Below are 16,004 nucleotides of genomic sequence, written 5' to 3' on the forward strand. Positions count from 1 at the left end.
GGTCATAAAAGTGCAGGCTCCCTGCTCTGTGGGAAAGCGTCTTGGTCAACAACCCTTAGCTCATCTCCTTGTCCTAAACAAATAACTCAGCTATCCCTGGCTAAGAGATTAGGCCAGGTCAAAGGTTTACTCCTGAGCTAAAAGCTAAAAGTTTACCATGCTTTTAAGAAAGAAAACATTGTGGCCAATAAATTACTGGATGGGCATTGATAACCTTGAGTAAAAATTTAAGAATCCTTCTGGCACCAACAGACTAAATGTCCTGTTTCTTTGTACCCTAAAATCTTTGTATGTGACTGCCATATCCCACGTGACTGCTAATTCCTTGGGCTGTATAAAAACCACCTGAATTTTAAAATAAATTGGCCTGTTGGGAAGACACAGGTCCTGGGAAGACACAGGTCCCAGAGTTTGACTCTGTCGCCGATCAGACCCTCTGGCCCGAAGCCAGCAGGCCCCCCGCTAAGCAAAGCAAACCTGAGTCCCCACTACTGGCGCCCAAATGGTGGGTGGCTGGCCACTGTGACTCTAATCCCAGGGGATCTGATGCCTTTGGCATCAAGGGTAACTGCATTCATGTGTACACACCCATACACAGAGATACACATATAATTTTAAAAGTCCCTCCTAAAGTCTCCATAAGCATATAGCCAACTCCTCAGTCACTACTCTGACCCATTGCCCTCTTTTATTTACTCTAAATAGTCATGCACTGCTTAACAGTGAGAATTCGTTCTGAGGAATACAACACTATAAGTAATTCCAGCATTATGCTGACATCACAGAGTGAGCTTCTATAGCCTGATGGTAGAACTGCTGCTCACTGGGCTGTGTGGCATGTATGTATTACTATTGCCCATTAGGCTGTGATGAACAAGGCACCATGTGACTAAATCAAGCACAAGAGAAAATGATGCCATCAAGACAGAATAAACATGACATGTACAAGGCTGCCGTCAGCCAGCACAGTGTTGTACAGTAAACTTTTTTTGAGAAAGGGTCCCGCTTTGAACCCAAACTTAAGATGTAGCTGAGAATCATCTTGATGATTCAATCAATCAACTTCTCTACCTCCCAAGTGCTGAGATTACAGGTGTTTACCTCCACACCCAGATCTACTGTAAATGTTTTGTTGTAAGTAAGAGGAGTATACTGTAATGTAACAGTGAGCAGAATGTGGTAGCACATCTCTAATCCTTGCACTCAGGGAGTGGAGGCAGGAGGACTGGGAGTTTGAAGCCAGCCTAGGTTACACAGAGAGTTGCAAAAACTAAATAAAAATAAGAAATAGTACAGTAAATTCATAGGCCAGTGACATAGCCACTTATTATCAAGTATTATATACTACACATAAGTGTCTATGTCACACTCTTTATGACTGGCAGCACAGGTTTGTGTACACCAGCATTACCACAAGTGTGAGTAGTGTGTTGCACTGTGACATGATGGCTACAACATCATTAGGTGACAGAAAGTTTTGGACTCCATTATAATTTCATTTTTAAGACAGGGCCTTACCCTTTAGTCTATGCTACCTTCAAACTTGTGGTGGTCCTCCTGCCTCAGCCTCCAAAGTGCTTAGATTACAGATATACACTACCATGCCTGGCTTTCACCATAATCTTATAGGATCGCTGCATATAGGCAGCACATTGTTGACCAGAATGTCATCATGCAACACATAATTGGATAGTATTTACGACCTGCCAAACTTAATCTTACTTATTTTCATATTTCTTTGCCTGGCTCCCCACTGATGGTCCATAAAAGCAGAAACTGTACACCATGCCTGTGTGTGTTCAGCACCTGTGACAATGCCAGGAGCCTAGTAAATATTATAGAATGAGTAAAGGAAGGCATGAGAATGAATCCCCTGGCCCCCACTGTGAGGAGACATAGGAGGAGAAGCCAATGCCAGAGACAATAGGGGAGGGTCTAGCATCCATTCACTGTATTTTAATACATAATACTTCTTTTCTTAAAGGGTTGAGACTTTTTCCAAGGTAAATTGTTTTAATAATCTAAAACTTTAAAATCATCTTGTGAGATGCTTGAATAGGACTTATAAGTTATAAAACTAAGGCTCAAAGTATTTCCTGATACTACTTCTTACTGTTATATTTACTTGAAAGTTCCAAAGCTAAGATTTATGGTACATAAATAGCACATTCTAGGCTGGGTGTGGTGGTTCGATGTTTGAATCCAAGCACTCAGGGGAGGCAGAAACAGGTGTATCTCTGTGAGTTGAAGGCCAGCCTGGTCTACATAGTGAGTTCCAGGCCACCCAGGGCTACATAGTGAGATTCTGTCTCAAAAGAAAATAGAGTCCTAAGTGTCCAAGTGATTCTAAACAGCTCCCAGGGCCTTATGCATGCTAGGCAAGCACTGTACAACTGAGCTGTACTCCTAATTCCTAATATATGTTATAATAGCTCAAAATTGACAGTCCAAGAAGGGAATAATAGTTAATTAGCCATTGATATACCTTAGCCATAACATACAACCATGAAAATCATTAAAATACATTAGTAAAATTTTCATATATGAAAACAGTAAACATTAAATAATCAAACAAAAATGAATGCCAAATTGTATATACTTCAAAGATCTCTGTGCACATTTCCAGCTTTTCTACAATGAATATTCATGACTTTTTAAAATCAGGAAAAGCATACTGTTTAAAAGCAAAATACATAGAATTTGAAGAAATAGAGATGCGGGGGCTGGAGAGATGGCTCAGCAGTTAAGAAGAACACTGGCTGTTCTTGCAGAAGATTCGGGTTTGAATCCCAGCACCCATATGGCGGCTAACAACTGTCCGTAACTCCAGTCTCAGGGGATCCAACAGCCTCTTCTGACCTCCACAGGCACTGCACGACACGGGTGCACTTGCCTACGTACAGGCAATACACACATACACATAAAATAAAAATAATTTAAAAAATAGAGATGCAAATGGATTTCTGGTTATTAGTGGATGTTTGGACTTAAAAGACAGGATTAAGACCATGAGTGTATTTAGTAGCCATTTACTAACTAGTTGCTGTCTGTAGTCGGAATGAGAAACGAAACAAAGTCCCTGCTTTAGTAAGTTATTCTTGTAGGAAACCCACAAAGACAACTAACTGGAGTGCCGTGGAAGTCACTGTTTGAGAGATGCACAAAGCCTTATGGGAACAAAAGAGGAAAGAACCAAGTAGCTCATTTTGGGTATTCTGAGAAAATATATGAGCTGGAGCACAAATCATACTAATAGTAGGAGCTACTCTGTAATAAGTCCCGCTCCACAGGACCTTTCTTTGCTTATTTCTAATCTCTTCAATAACCCCATGAGGAAAAAGACTGTCAGACATCTGATTCATTCAACAAATACCATATGTATACCTGCATGTACCAGCTGTGTTTTTTCTGGGTTCTAGACTATGGCACTAGTCAAAATAGACAAAAATCTCTGCCCTCATGCAAACTGGGGGCGGGGACCTGAGGCTCAGAGACATTTATGATCACTTGCCCGTAGAAACAGACTGAACTGGATTTACACCCACAGCAGTCTAACCTAGTCATCAGAGAGGAAAGGTAGAGCAGAGCATGCCAAACAGAACAGTGTGGAAAAACAGGCAAGGAAAAGCACCATGTCCTCGGAGGACAGGAAAAAGTGTTCTGGTTCGAGGCTTCAAGAGGCCCACAGGGACCAAACCCTGTAGGTCTTGCGTGCCATCACTCTGCGCTTGCTTCTGTTGGATGACTACTGTTGCAAAGCTGGACAGCCCACAACAGACATCCATGATTTGTCACAAGAGCAGCAATGTATTTAAAGGTGCTCTGTTCCTCCTGCTTTGCCCTCACACATATTAATGTCTGGTTGTATTGATGTTAAGTCTTGCCATATAATGAAGAAAATGTCTTTATTACAAAGGTGCCTTTTGCTAGTATGTTCAAGGCACAGTATAGTTTTGTTGGTGGTTTGGATTTTTGTTATTGTTTTTGAAACAGAATCTCTCTTTGTAGCCAAGCTGGCCTGGAACTTCTGATCCTCTCTCACCTAAGCCTGAAATTGCAGAAGTGTGCAAATTTCAGGCTGGAATAGAGTTGTCTCACCATGCCTGGCATATAGTATAGCTTCAGAGTAAAATTCCACTGCAAAAATATAAAGACTAAATGAGTGGGAGTTTTCTTTCTATTTTGAGGTCAGAGGTGATTTACTTAAAATCTGGCCTGGGAGTGTTCTGATTGGTCATCTATCTTCGGTTCTGTTGCTGTCTCAAGGAGCTATGACATCATCTAGAATCTGGGTAATAATGAAACATTTTAATGTTTAAGAAATGAGTCTTAGGGAGTAGCTCACTTTCAACACTAGGTATGATATGGCACACCTGTGATCCTAATGCTCAGATGGAGGCAAGAGGATCAGAAGTTCAAGGTCTTCAAGGACATCCTCAACTAAATAGCAAGTTTGAAGCCAGCCTGGGCTACATGAGACCTTGTCTCAAAGAAATAAAAATTAAAACATATAACTCACTTTCTTATCTTCCCTTTGTATAATTTGAAGATATTTTATACTTTGAGGTTGTGAGGTTTTAAAAATGATGCAGGTTCATGTGGTTGTTTTAACTGATCTTGGGACAAGGGGAAAGCTTCTTTTTACTAGAGAACCAGAAGACACCTGTCACATGTGGCAGACAAGGCTCTTCAGGAAGGCACTCTGTGGTGCTCCCTCTACAGAGCCTCTTGAGTTTCCTCCAGGTTCTATGTGTCTCAAGGGTAGATGTAGTAGTGGGTACTGTCTGGGACAGAAAAGCCACTGTGGCTAGTACAGAAATAGGCCTGTGAATCAGCCCGGGTTCCACACTCAAGTTGGAACAAAACCCAACCTCAGCCATTGCCTGGATAGAAACTTCTTCTTGGGCTACCATTTTACAGCGATTCCAGATCAGGCCTAGACACTGCTCTAGCTAAACTCTAATCCATGTACACAGTGCTTTGCATTTTCATTGCATGCACCTCCATGAAAGCTTCTGGCAGCAGTTCCATTCAAGTGCCTTCTCCTTTATTGATGCTTCCCAGATCATCTTACTTCTGTGCTTATTCATCTCACATTTGACCACCATCCTCCAGAGAATAGCAAGATTGTCATTTTGAATAAATGGAGTCATCACGTGGAGTAACTTAGAGATAAATGAGCTGAAGCTGACCCCCAGGTCTTTGCTTCCACCATGGCACTCCGCTCTTGAGGATCCAATTTCTGTTGCAGTTTTATTTTGCTTAGTTTTCCAAAGTAAAACTTCACCTCGTTATGATAGTTTTACAACACTGAAATTTTTGTTTCTCAAAATCATCTCAGTATTTTTATCCCCAGCTTTTGTTATGACCAGCTCACATCTGCTCCTTATCTAACCTTTTTAATTTTGTTCATGACCATCCTACATTGCAGGCTTCTCAACCAGATGAGTTGACCATTGAGGAACATGAGGTGTTAGAAGTGATTGAAGATGGAGATATGGAAGACTGGGTAAAGGTATATTCCTTTGCTCATATCGCCCCTTGTGACTTTTTCAGGCATTTATTTTAGTTCTTGGTATGCCCTGTCCAAATTGTGTATACAAACCTGTTGTTTTCATATGTCTTTTACCCAGGCTCGAAATAAAGTTGGCCAAGTGGGATATGTGCCAGAAAAATACCTACAGTTTCCCACCTCAAACAGCCTACTGAGTATGCTGCAGTCCTTGGCTGCTTTGGACAGTCGGTCACACACGTCCAGCAATTCCACAGAAGCAGAACTTGTTACAGGCAGCCTCAATGGAGATGCCAGTGGTAAAGACTAAAAAAGATAATCTTTATCTGGTCACAGTTAACCTAACCTAGAACCTGGGAGTATGCCTTCCATCAGTTTAAAAGCATTTATATCTTATATTTTCCTGTATTTGATCATATTAACCCTATTCAGTAGAACCATGGCATTGAACATCTGTGAGTAAAAACTTACAGCCTTATTCCTGTCCTGTGTGATGCTCTCTAGTTGCCGTAGGGGCACAGGGTGGGTACAGTACGATTGTAGCACTTGGTAGGCTGAGGCAGGAGAATTGCTGCAAGTTTTAGCCCAGCCTAGGTTACAGAGTAAGACCTTGTCTCAAAAGCAAGAACAGAAGCAGTCCATCTGTCTGTCTTCTTACCAGCTTTATCTCTCCCTTGTTCCCCAGTCTGTTTTGTGAAAGCACTTTATGATTATGAGGGCCAGACAGACGACGAGTTGTCTTTTCCTGAGGGAGCAATCATCCGCATCTTGAACAAAGAAAACCAAGATGATGATGGCTTCTGGGAAGGAGAGTTCAATGGGCGAATTGGAGTTTTCCCATCGGTGCTAGTGGAGGAACTCTCAGCCTCAGAGAATGGTGACACTCCATGGATGAGAGAGATTCAGGTACATGAGCTGGATTTAGAAGATGGTAAAGAAAATCAATTCACTGCCCAGCCTACGTCATGGAAAGCTACCCAACCACCTAACTACCTATAAAAGATGTCTGACCACCCTTGCTTGTTGCTGTTTCTCTGCTCCCTGAAAGGCAGTCCAGCAGTCTGATTGCTCTCAAACAAACTGCCCACACACACACAAGAAAATCCCTTCATAGCATCTGCTGATCCAGCAAAAATGGGCTGTAGTCTCAGCCTCATCCTCATCCCAGTCCTTGATTGCCAGGTATCTGCACTTGGAATTTGGGAAACTAGAGACTTGTCAGAGACTTGTGTAGACTGACCATATTACACCTCTATTCACCCACATTGTTTTCTCCGCATTCATTTGCTAAATTTATACAACACATCAAAGATGAGTTTGTTGGAGAGAAAGAAGCTGTTGAGGGAATGTATTGGCTCCGACTAACTTCTGCAGTACAGCTCCTAGCTGGCCCCTTCTCCCTCACCATGAGAAGCCCTACCTCGCCCAAGCTCTTCCAGAGCTCTCTGTGGCTCACCTTCACTCACCACAGGGAAACATGCTTTTACAGGAAACCCTGAATTCCATCAGTTTGAGTCATGTTCTTTGCGGAGCTTTCCCAGCAGGTCTAGCAGGTGGAAGAGTAAGGGATGTGTTTGCTGAGTAAGACATGTGCATGGCAGCTATGATGGCTTCACCTGCCATGTAGGAAACCTAGGGAAGTCAGAAACTTAGCCAGTGATTTAATACTCACAGACACCATTTGGCCTCTATTTTGTTCTTCACTGGCTTACCTAATAGAAGAACCAGTTTGTCTTGGGGAATATTCAAGATGAACTAAAAATAGTAGTATAATGAAACCTGGGAGGGGAAATGTTAAGTGCAAGACAAAATTGAAGCTTTGATATTTATTCTGAGGCTTACAAGTTTTAGCAGTTAGAACTCAGCTCCAGAGAAAGGGAGGGTGTGCTGAGCAGTGAAGCAGCATAGCGCTCCTTCCTGAGGTGAGCACCTGGTAACCCTGCCTCCCTTAATGTAGATCTCTCCATCCCCCAAGCCTCACACATCCCTGCCTCTGCTGCCATTGTATGACCAGCCTCCAAGCAGTCCTTACCCCAGCCCAGATAAGAGGACCTCTCAGTTCTTCCCCCGGTCTCCTTCAGCAAATGGTAAGTCCTGGGTGCTTGCCCTTCAGATGCCCACCTGATTGCCCCCTCAGGGCAAGCATCTGCACTGGCATCTTGATGGCTCAGTCAACAACCTCTTGGATTGTCTCCCTTAGAAAACAGCCTCCATGCTGAATCGCCAGGATTCTCGCAGGCATCAAGGCAGACTCCGGACACCTCATATGGCAAGCTACGGCCTGTAAGTATCCTATCTGGCAGGGTTATAGATTGCATAGATTTTCCAAACTGAAAGTGAAAAATGCATGTTTTCCCATGGTCCCTCTAGTCACAGATCTGCAGGAGGGTTTGGGAAGGTTATAAGAGCTATAGAAAGGAAGGCCATAGAGTGACTCATCCAGTACGCTGGAACTTTCTCGCTGAGCTAGGGTAAGAGCAGAGGAAAGCTGTACAGTGTTTAAATGTGAACACTACAGTGGCATAACTGAAATGAAGGGAAAAAATGTTTTGTTCTTTTTCAGACAGGGTCTCTATAGCCCCAGTTGGCCTGGAACTCACTATGTAGACTATCCCAGGCTGGCCTCGGTCTCACAGAAATTCTGCCTCTGCCTCCAAAGTGCTGAGATCAAAGGTGTATGCCACTAAATTAAGAAATTTTTAAGTAGGTTTTTTTTTTTTTGGTCTTCTTGAGACAGGGTCTCCCTGTAGCCCCAGCTGACCTGGAACTCACTATGTAGACCAGGCTGGCCTTGAACTCACAGAGATCTGCTGGAATTAAAGGTGTGTGCCGCCACGCCCGGCTGTCCCTGGTTTTGCATTGTTAAAGCATTGGTACTGACTGGGATGGTGGCACATGCCTGTCATGTCAGCACTTAGGAAGCCGAGTCAGAGGATCCTGAATTTAAAAATCAGCCTGGACTATATAATAGTGAGACCTTGTGTCCCCCCACCCAAAAATAATAATAATGCTCAGATGTGGGGAGCCTCTAGGAGGCTGAAGCAGGCAGTGGCAGCTGGGTGAAAGGAAGTAAAGGGAACTCACATGCTGCTTCACCACTGTCTGACCTTCTGCTTCTCCGGTCTTCATTTTCATAGATATTTGCTAGATCCTCTGTCTCTCTGTCCATTTCTGTCAGTAATCCTCATGATTCTGTCCCTAGGCTATTTCTGTTGAAGTCATTGAACTTACTCTTCCCAAAAGGTCTCATCTACTCCCATAGCAATTTGAACCGTTTCCATACTGACAACTCGCACATTTACATCTCTCCCCTGAGCTTCACAGTGGTGGGCATCTCAACTTAAATATCCCAACCCTGAAAACTCTGCAAAAATAAGTGTTTTCCCTCTTGGACATGTCCCTTCTCTGTCTTGTCTGTGTGAGTGAATGGAAACCCTGTCCTTCTGGTGCCCTGGAATCATTCCTGCTGCCTCTCTGGTCCTGTCTCTCCGACGCCAGCCCCACAAGTCAGCCATGACCAGGTCCTGCTGGATTTACCTGGGAGACTCTCAGAACAAAACCTCTGCTTATACAATAAAGCCCATTTGTTTTTTCTTTCCTAGGGCCTTGAGTCTGCTAGGCAAGCACTCTCTACCAGTGAATAACATACCCAGTCCCCAGTGGTTTGTTTTGTTTTGTTGATACAAGAGTCACTATGTAGCCCAGGCTGGCCTAGAACATGCTCTGTAAACCAGGTTGGCCTCTGATTACAAGCATTCATCAACTTCCTGTCTATCCCAAGTTTCTCAGTGTAACTCAACAAAGCTCTTCACAAGTAGGCCAGCCCACCTCTTTAGCCTTCTCTCCCCTGGCTTTTCTTCAGGATGTGGTAATACAGTTCAGCTCTTAACACCTTGTCCTCTTGCTGCCAGCTCTAGGCCTTTGCTTTGGAGAAGGGTTTTAGGACTCAAGTGACTCTTGTGCTCATGAGATTTTCAGCCTAGGAAGCAATCTGATCTTCCATTTCATGCAGAACAGCACTGCTTCTCAGGGTAGGGAACAGTGCAGAACACATGGATTGCTGCTGAGAACATTCTGCAGACCCTCAGCTGCTGGTGTCCTTAAAGAGGGGAGCACTGGGGTTTGCCATGCCTCAGGCTCAGTCTCAAAGATGACTAACAAGCCTGTCATTGTCTCCTGCTCAGGTCCGGGCAGCTCCCCCACCACCCACACAGAACCACAGACGGCCAGTGGAGAAAATGGAAGATGTGGAGATCACACTGGTTTGACAATGGGTTCACGTCCATTACTGCTACAATCAAGGCCAGGCTTGGAGTTTGGCCAGTCTTGTTTTTAGGCACCTTTGCATGATGATGATGACTGTTGAACAGAGCAAAACCAAGGTTTCTATGTGACTGGTTGGCCTGATTGTGCCTTTTTTGTTGTCATTTTCTATGTCATCTCTCCTACCATAGCACAAATCATAGCAGGTCCTAGAAGCAGAGAGGGGAGCCGCTCTCATGCCTAACAGTGGCCTGTTTTTATATGAGACTCAAGGCCAGCCTGGTTCCAGGGCACAGACTCAGAATTTCCGATCATGTGCACTCGTACAGTATATTACTGTGGCCACAAGGCTGTGGCAAAGATTTCATCTTTCTTCAAGTGGCTTTTCCTCATCTGATTAAGTATTAATCAGATCATGTTGGCTACATAAGGAAACAGGAGGGATTCAGGAGAGGCTGGCTCCTCCCCAAGTTTTATCCCCAGACTGAAAGTGAAGCCTTACTGGGAAGAAAGTGGACTGCCTGAGCTTAGCGCCAATTGCATTAACACACATCTCTTCTACAACTAACAGATTCAAAACAATAACAGTGTCCTTTGTATTAATATTTATGCCATTCATTTAGTATTAGTGAGGCTAACCTGGAGGGGCTGAACTAGTAGCCACATCTTGCCCATCACATAGACTAGTAGAAAGGAGGCTATGGCAAAAGCAGAAATGGAGCTTCCAGATCTGAAACGAGCCACTTTAATGTTCTTTTCCTCTTAGTTTTATAGCATAATTCTCTTCTGTATCCCTTAGAACTCAAGTGTCTGGGTAAATTGAGAACACAGACCTCCATTGCCGAGCTTCTCTGCTGGGAAGGCCCTTACATTATTTTATTCCCAAGCCAGAGCACTGGCTGACAGCCAGGTTGTAGTTGGTGCAGATCAGCTGTCACCTTCGGAAAGTGCAACTTCAGGTCCCACTGCCCCGACTTGCCTGAGGAAAAGAACCTATGGGCCCTGGGGCAAACTAACTTCCTTTGGGAGAGTAGTGAGGACTGCACAACTGCACAGGTAAGACCCAGGAGACCAGTACCTCCTTCAGGTCACAGGAGACCCACATGGTGTTCCCTGTGATGGTGCCAGCAGGGTCCATGGGTCTCTCCACTACTTGGACAGTAGGTTTGGGTGACCTAGGGAACTAAGAGATGTTTTCCATTTCTCTTTCACCTTGGTTCAGAAATCCAGCTTACAGAATTTAAAGGTTGTATGATGCTTTGAAATTTCCATCCCTCCTGAGAATCTTTAAAATCTTGAAATGTTCATCACATGTCCCCATGGGATTTTTGGCTAAGGTCAGAGCTGAAGAAATTTCAGTTGTTTAATCACTTCAGTAATGACACCTCTGATGAATCTCCTCCATGACTCTGGGTTTTGATTTTGATTTGGGGTTTTTTGTTTTTTGGTTTTTGGTTTTTTTTTGCATCTATTAATCTGTTGATCTATTTGAGGTCTTTTATGTTTATCAAACTTATTCTTAAGTTTAAAAAATTAAAAGGATAGCTGAGTGTGGTGGCACATGCCTTTAATCCCAGCACTTGGGAGGCAGAGCCAGGCGGATCTCTGTGAGTTCGAGGCCAGCCTGGTCTACGTAGCGAGTTCCAGGTCAGCTGGGGCTACAGGGAGACCCTGCCTCAAAAAGACCAAAAAAAAAAAAAATTAAAAGGGTGGATTTTAAAAGATTTTTAAATTTGCCAATGTTACAGGTCTTCGAATGCTTATTAAATAGAGCAGTTCTTGCCACCTAGTTAATGTTCTCTTTAGCTAGCCAAATTGTTCTTGAATTTGAGTTTTCCACAACCTCAGAGTTATTTGAACTCTTTTGTTATGTTTTACCATATTTTTGGAAGAGCTGCTAATTTTATTTTAAAAAACAAAGTTGTAAAAATATGCCTTCTTTTTACAAAATAACCCTTCCTTCCAGGACGCATAACCCAGCGTCACCAAGCACAGATTGGGGCTCAGAGGGAGCCTCCGTGCAGATGCGCTTTCTTTACAGTGGCTGTAAAAAGTTTGTATTTATTATGTATAAAATGTTGAATAATAAAAAATGGAATTAAGTTTTCCAAGTGTCCTTATAAAAAGAGTTGGTTAAACAGACTTGGAGAGAAAGGCAGGCAGGCAGGCAGATGGATAAACACGCTTCTTACAAGAACACTCCTGGGCTGTCCTTAAAATCACTTATCACATACAGAGGGCAGGAAAAAAGTCCACCCAGGCAAGAGAGGCCCTGGTGCCATCATGTACTTGATGTGATATCTGGGTACTGGAGATGAGTAAATCATAATGGTCTTTGCTTTCAAGGTTCTTTTCCAGCAAGGGGGAAAAAAAAAGTCAGGGTCTGTACTTGAGGCAGGAGTATGAGACAAGCTGGTGACTGAGGAGCTCTGATTGTGCTGCAGGAGGGGACACAGAAGGGCCACTGAAATATGTGATTGCTCACTTCCAGGAAGTCATTTCTCAGGGTGCCTCTCTTCTTTCCTAAATCTCCAGCCTGAAGCCTAATGAATTCTGTGAAGGAGCTCTCACAAGCTGAGTTCCTCTGACCTCCAGCCAACCACACATCAAGGACTAGAGCCCAGCCTGGCTGTGGAGGGACCCACACATTCTGCACATAGGTGTATACACCGCTTATTAATAGCAAGGATATATGATCCTCTCAGGTTTACATCATTCTATTCACTTTATATCTTTTTGTCAACTTAAAAAAATTGTTTTGTTATTGTGTGTGTGTGTGTGTGTGTGTGTGTGTGTGTGTGTGTGTATGCGCATACTATGGCACACGGAGGTCAGAGGACAACTTTCTAGAGTCAGTGGAACCTTCCACCTTGTCGCTCTTGTTTCTGCTGATGCACTGTGTACCTCAGGCTGAGTAGCCCACTAGCTTCCTGGTGATTCTCCTGTCTCTGCCTCCCATCTTGTCCGAAGAACGCTAGGATCACAGCTGCACACCAAGGCACACGACATTTTTCTCTTTGTCTCAATAAAAAAAGTTTGTTGTGATTGTGTGTGTGTGTGTGTGTGTGTGTGTGTGTGTGTGTGTGTGTGTGCGTGTGCAATGAGAGAGTGCAGTGTGTATGTATGTACCACGGTACATATGTATAGAAGTCAGAGGACAATTTTTGAGTCAGTTTTCTCTTTCCACTTTGTTGAGGCTGGCCAGGTCTCTCATTTCTGCTGTGCTGTGTACTCCAGACTAGCTGGCCCACAGGCTTGACCTCCCTCCCATTTTATAGTGTGCTGAGTTATACATGTATACCACTCCATCCTGCTTTTCTACTTGGGTTCTAGGAATTCATCTTAGGTTATCAGGCTAGTGCAACGAGTGCTTTTAGCCACTGAGCCATCTCACCAGCCATTATTTTGTCATTATTTTTGACAGCTGCATGATATTCTATTGTTAGGCTATATAATTAAGCATTCCTTTAGTGAAGGACATTTAAGTTATATCTAGCCATTTGCTTCTAGAAATTTGAAATTAACATCTTTGTACATACTTATTTATAAATTTGTTCCACTGTAAGTATTGAGCAAATTCCTAAATGTGGAATTTGAGAGACAGAAAAGTATGTATTTAAATGTGTTAGAGTTTACCAAACTAGCCTCCAAAAGAATTGCATCCATTTGCATTTCTACCACCAGCATATGAAGTAACGTGGACATGAGATCTGAGCCAGGACTAATCACATGTCTTGAAGCCTGAGAAGCCTAAATCCAGAAGTTGTAGCACAGGGCTTCACACTATCATCTCTTAGCCTTCCGAGCCCTCATCTTCAGACCTGGAGTCCTTGGCAGTCCCCTAGTCCCACAGTAACACACAGGAAGAGCAGGGTATAAAGTGCCATAAATCTGGAAAAGGCTGTCAGGACAACTTCCATCTTTTGCATTTTCTACAGTGAAAGCAGCAAGCTTTCAAGTCTACCACTTGAGACCAGGTCCAGAGTTCAGCTAGTCACCCCACCCCAGTGTCACCCAGACTGGTTTTGTCACAGGAACTGACCATATAGTCAAGCCATAGACTAGTTGCTCATCACCTCCATGCCTCTCTGAGCTCATATTCACAAGCCAGAGTGGCAGGATGTCATCTGACTTTAACCCTGCCACGGCCCTCCCAGCTCCACCACTTCAACTTTAAAAGGGAGGAAATGGAGGTGATGTCCAGGGGCTTATCCAAGTCTTCTAGAGTAATTCAGTTATTTTAGATGCAAAGTGAGGGCACCACACAAAAGCCCAGTGTTTGAGAACAGACGTGGATTTCTTGGGATGGCAAAAAACTAAAAATCCAAGTCCCTGGACTCATCCTCAGGGATAAGGCACCCGTCAGGCTCCATATTTTGATGCCACCCCAGACTGCACTAGACACACTGTCCAAGGAGTGCAACCACAGCTTTGGGGTTTGGTTCTGCCCAGCTCTTTCCAAATAGCCTGATGATAGTATCTGGCTGCTCTAAATTTCTGTTTATTTAGTTGGTATGTGGAGGAGAGAGGGATTGAAATTTGTCCTAAAATCCTACACAACTTGATATAACCAGTTAAGTTTACTCCTGGACTCTTGCTGGGTTTACTTTGTTAATGCATGAGGTGCCAAGAACCACAGGAATACCAAAGAGCATCTTGTTCCTGGACCATTTTCCCTTGGACCCAGTGGCCACGAAAATAACACTGAACTCCTTCATATCTGTTCCTTAGAGCTCTAGTCAGGGAATGTTTTTGGAATGCTACCCTGAAGCATAACAGAAGAGAACCCATGAGCATGGTTCACAGGCCTTCCACACTGTGTGCCAAACACACTGGTGAGGGGCAGGGAAAGAATTGGGTAAGACCTGTAAGACCTGGCCTGCCATGACCTCAGTCTCAGCCCTTCACCTTTCTCATCTGTAATGTGGGAGTGGGATGATAAAAACTCCCTCAGATCCAGAAGGATCAAACAAGATAATGTACAGCTGGACTGAAGAGGGAGTCAGATCCCCTGGAATTGGAGTTACAGATGGTGGTTAGCCACCATGTGGGTGCTGGGAACTGAACCTGTCCTCTGAAAGAGCAGCCAGTGCTCTTAACAACTGAGCCATCTCTCCAGCTCACAACACCCAGTTTTATGTGATGTTGAATCCAGGACCTGCAGACAAGCAGTCTACTGAGCCCTAGCCCCTTCCACCCTCTTCTGACCCTAGGTAAGCTCCTGCCCCCTCGGGCCCTCATGCATACAATGACACACAGGCCATTGATTAGCGACCCAAACTCAAGTAGCCCCTGAGCATGAACTCCATTAATCACTTCCACCCCTATGCTGAAAAGGCCCAGGAAGCAGCATTCCATGGTGGACCCTCTGCTCTGGGTCTCTCCCTGCCGGCCCTACCTCCTCCCAAGTGATTCATGTGTTCTCTCCAGAGGCTGCTCCACCCTACAGACTGCCCCCAAGAGGTAAAGGAAAGCTGGGGTGGGGGGCTAACACCAGGAGTGATTCATATTTTCTGGGTCATCTGAATGCAGCGTCAACTACAATCCTGTGATGTGTGACAAAAACACCTTCAGTGAGGACCTTGCCTCAGCACAGCTGTCATCAGCTTTCCAGGACCCACATTTCTCTCACTCTAATGGTCTCACTAAAAGAGACACTAACCCTCAGCTCAGGCCACGATGGAAGAGAACAGATTCCAGAGGTCTGAAGTCAGTAGGTATAGCTTTCTGTACCCCTGGGGGAGGAACCCTGTAGCCCTGCCTAGGTGGGAGCCTGTCTCTCTAGATTTTAAGAGGGTATGGGCTGGGGACATAGCTGGTAGCCTGCTTCCCTAGCATAAATGAAGCTCTGAGTTCAATTCCCAGCACCATACCAGGGCTAGTGGTACACACTTGCAATGGTGGCCCTTGGGAGGTGGAGGTCCAGGCAGGAGAATCTGTTCAAGGTCAGCCTCAGCTACAGAAGTAAGTTTTTGAGGCCTTGTCTCAAAATTCAAGGCAGCAAGCAGGGCATGACGCAGTCACCACCTAACTAGTTAGTAGCTCTGTGACCTTGAATGACAACCTTCAAGCCTCACTCTTCTCACCTGTAGAACAGGTGATAGCGACATCACAGGCGGTCTGGAGGAGTAAATGATGCTGCAGAGAACACCCAGCAGGGCTGAGGCCTGAGGGCTCCTCAGAAACGGTGGCTACTGGGTGTTGGTCTTTCCAGCTCTGAAGGAAGGTA

General features: G+C 44.3%; 1 protein-coding gene across 3 annotated transcripts in view; it reads left to right on the plus strand.

Annotated features, from left to right (window-relative positions):
- Fchsd2 (FCH and double SH3 domains 2) overlaps positions 1–11,877 on the plus strand; it is a 222,199-nt gene extending 210,322 nt beyond the window's left edge. For 2 of the 3 annotated variants that reach the window (XM_017803071.2, XM_008852729.3), the window contains 6 exons: positions 5,432–5,515; positions 5,634–5,811; positions 6,198–6,418; positions 7,470–7,599; positions 7,713–7,795; positions 9,697–11,877. In XM_017803071.2, the coding sequence (XP_017658560.1) occupies positions 5,432–5,515; positions 5,634–5,811; positions 6,198–6,418; positions 7,470–7,599; positions 7,713–7,795; positions 9,697–9,780 (780 nt within the window). In that variant the 3' untranslated portion in view covers positions 9,781–11,877. The remainder of the gene's footprint in view (positions 1–5,431; positions 5,516–5,633; positions 5,812–6,197; positions 6,419–7,469; positions 7,600–7,712; positions 7,796–9,696) is intronic. The other variant, XM_017803070.2, reaches the window with a different exon arrangement.
- Positions 11,878–16,004: the final 4,127 nt, after the last annotated feature.

The sequence above is a fragment of the Nannospalax galili genome, unplaced genomic scaffold (assembly GCF_000622305.1).
Source record: "Nannospalax galili isolate Female #2095 unplaced genomic scaffold, S.galili_v1.0 scaffold686, whole genome shotgun sequence".
Classification (NCBI taxonomy): Eukaryota; Metazoa; Chordata; class Mammalia; order Rodentia; family Spalacidae; genus Nannospalax; species Nannospalax galili.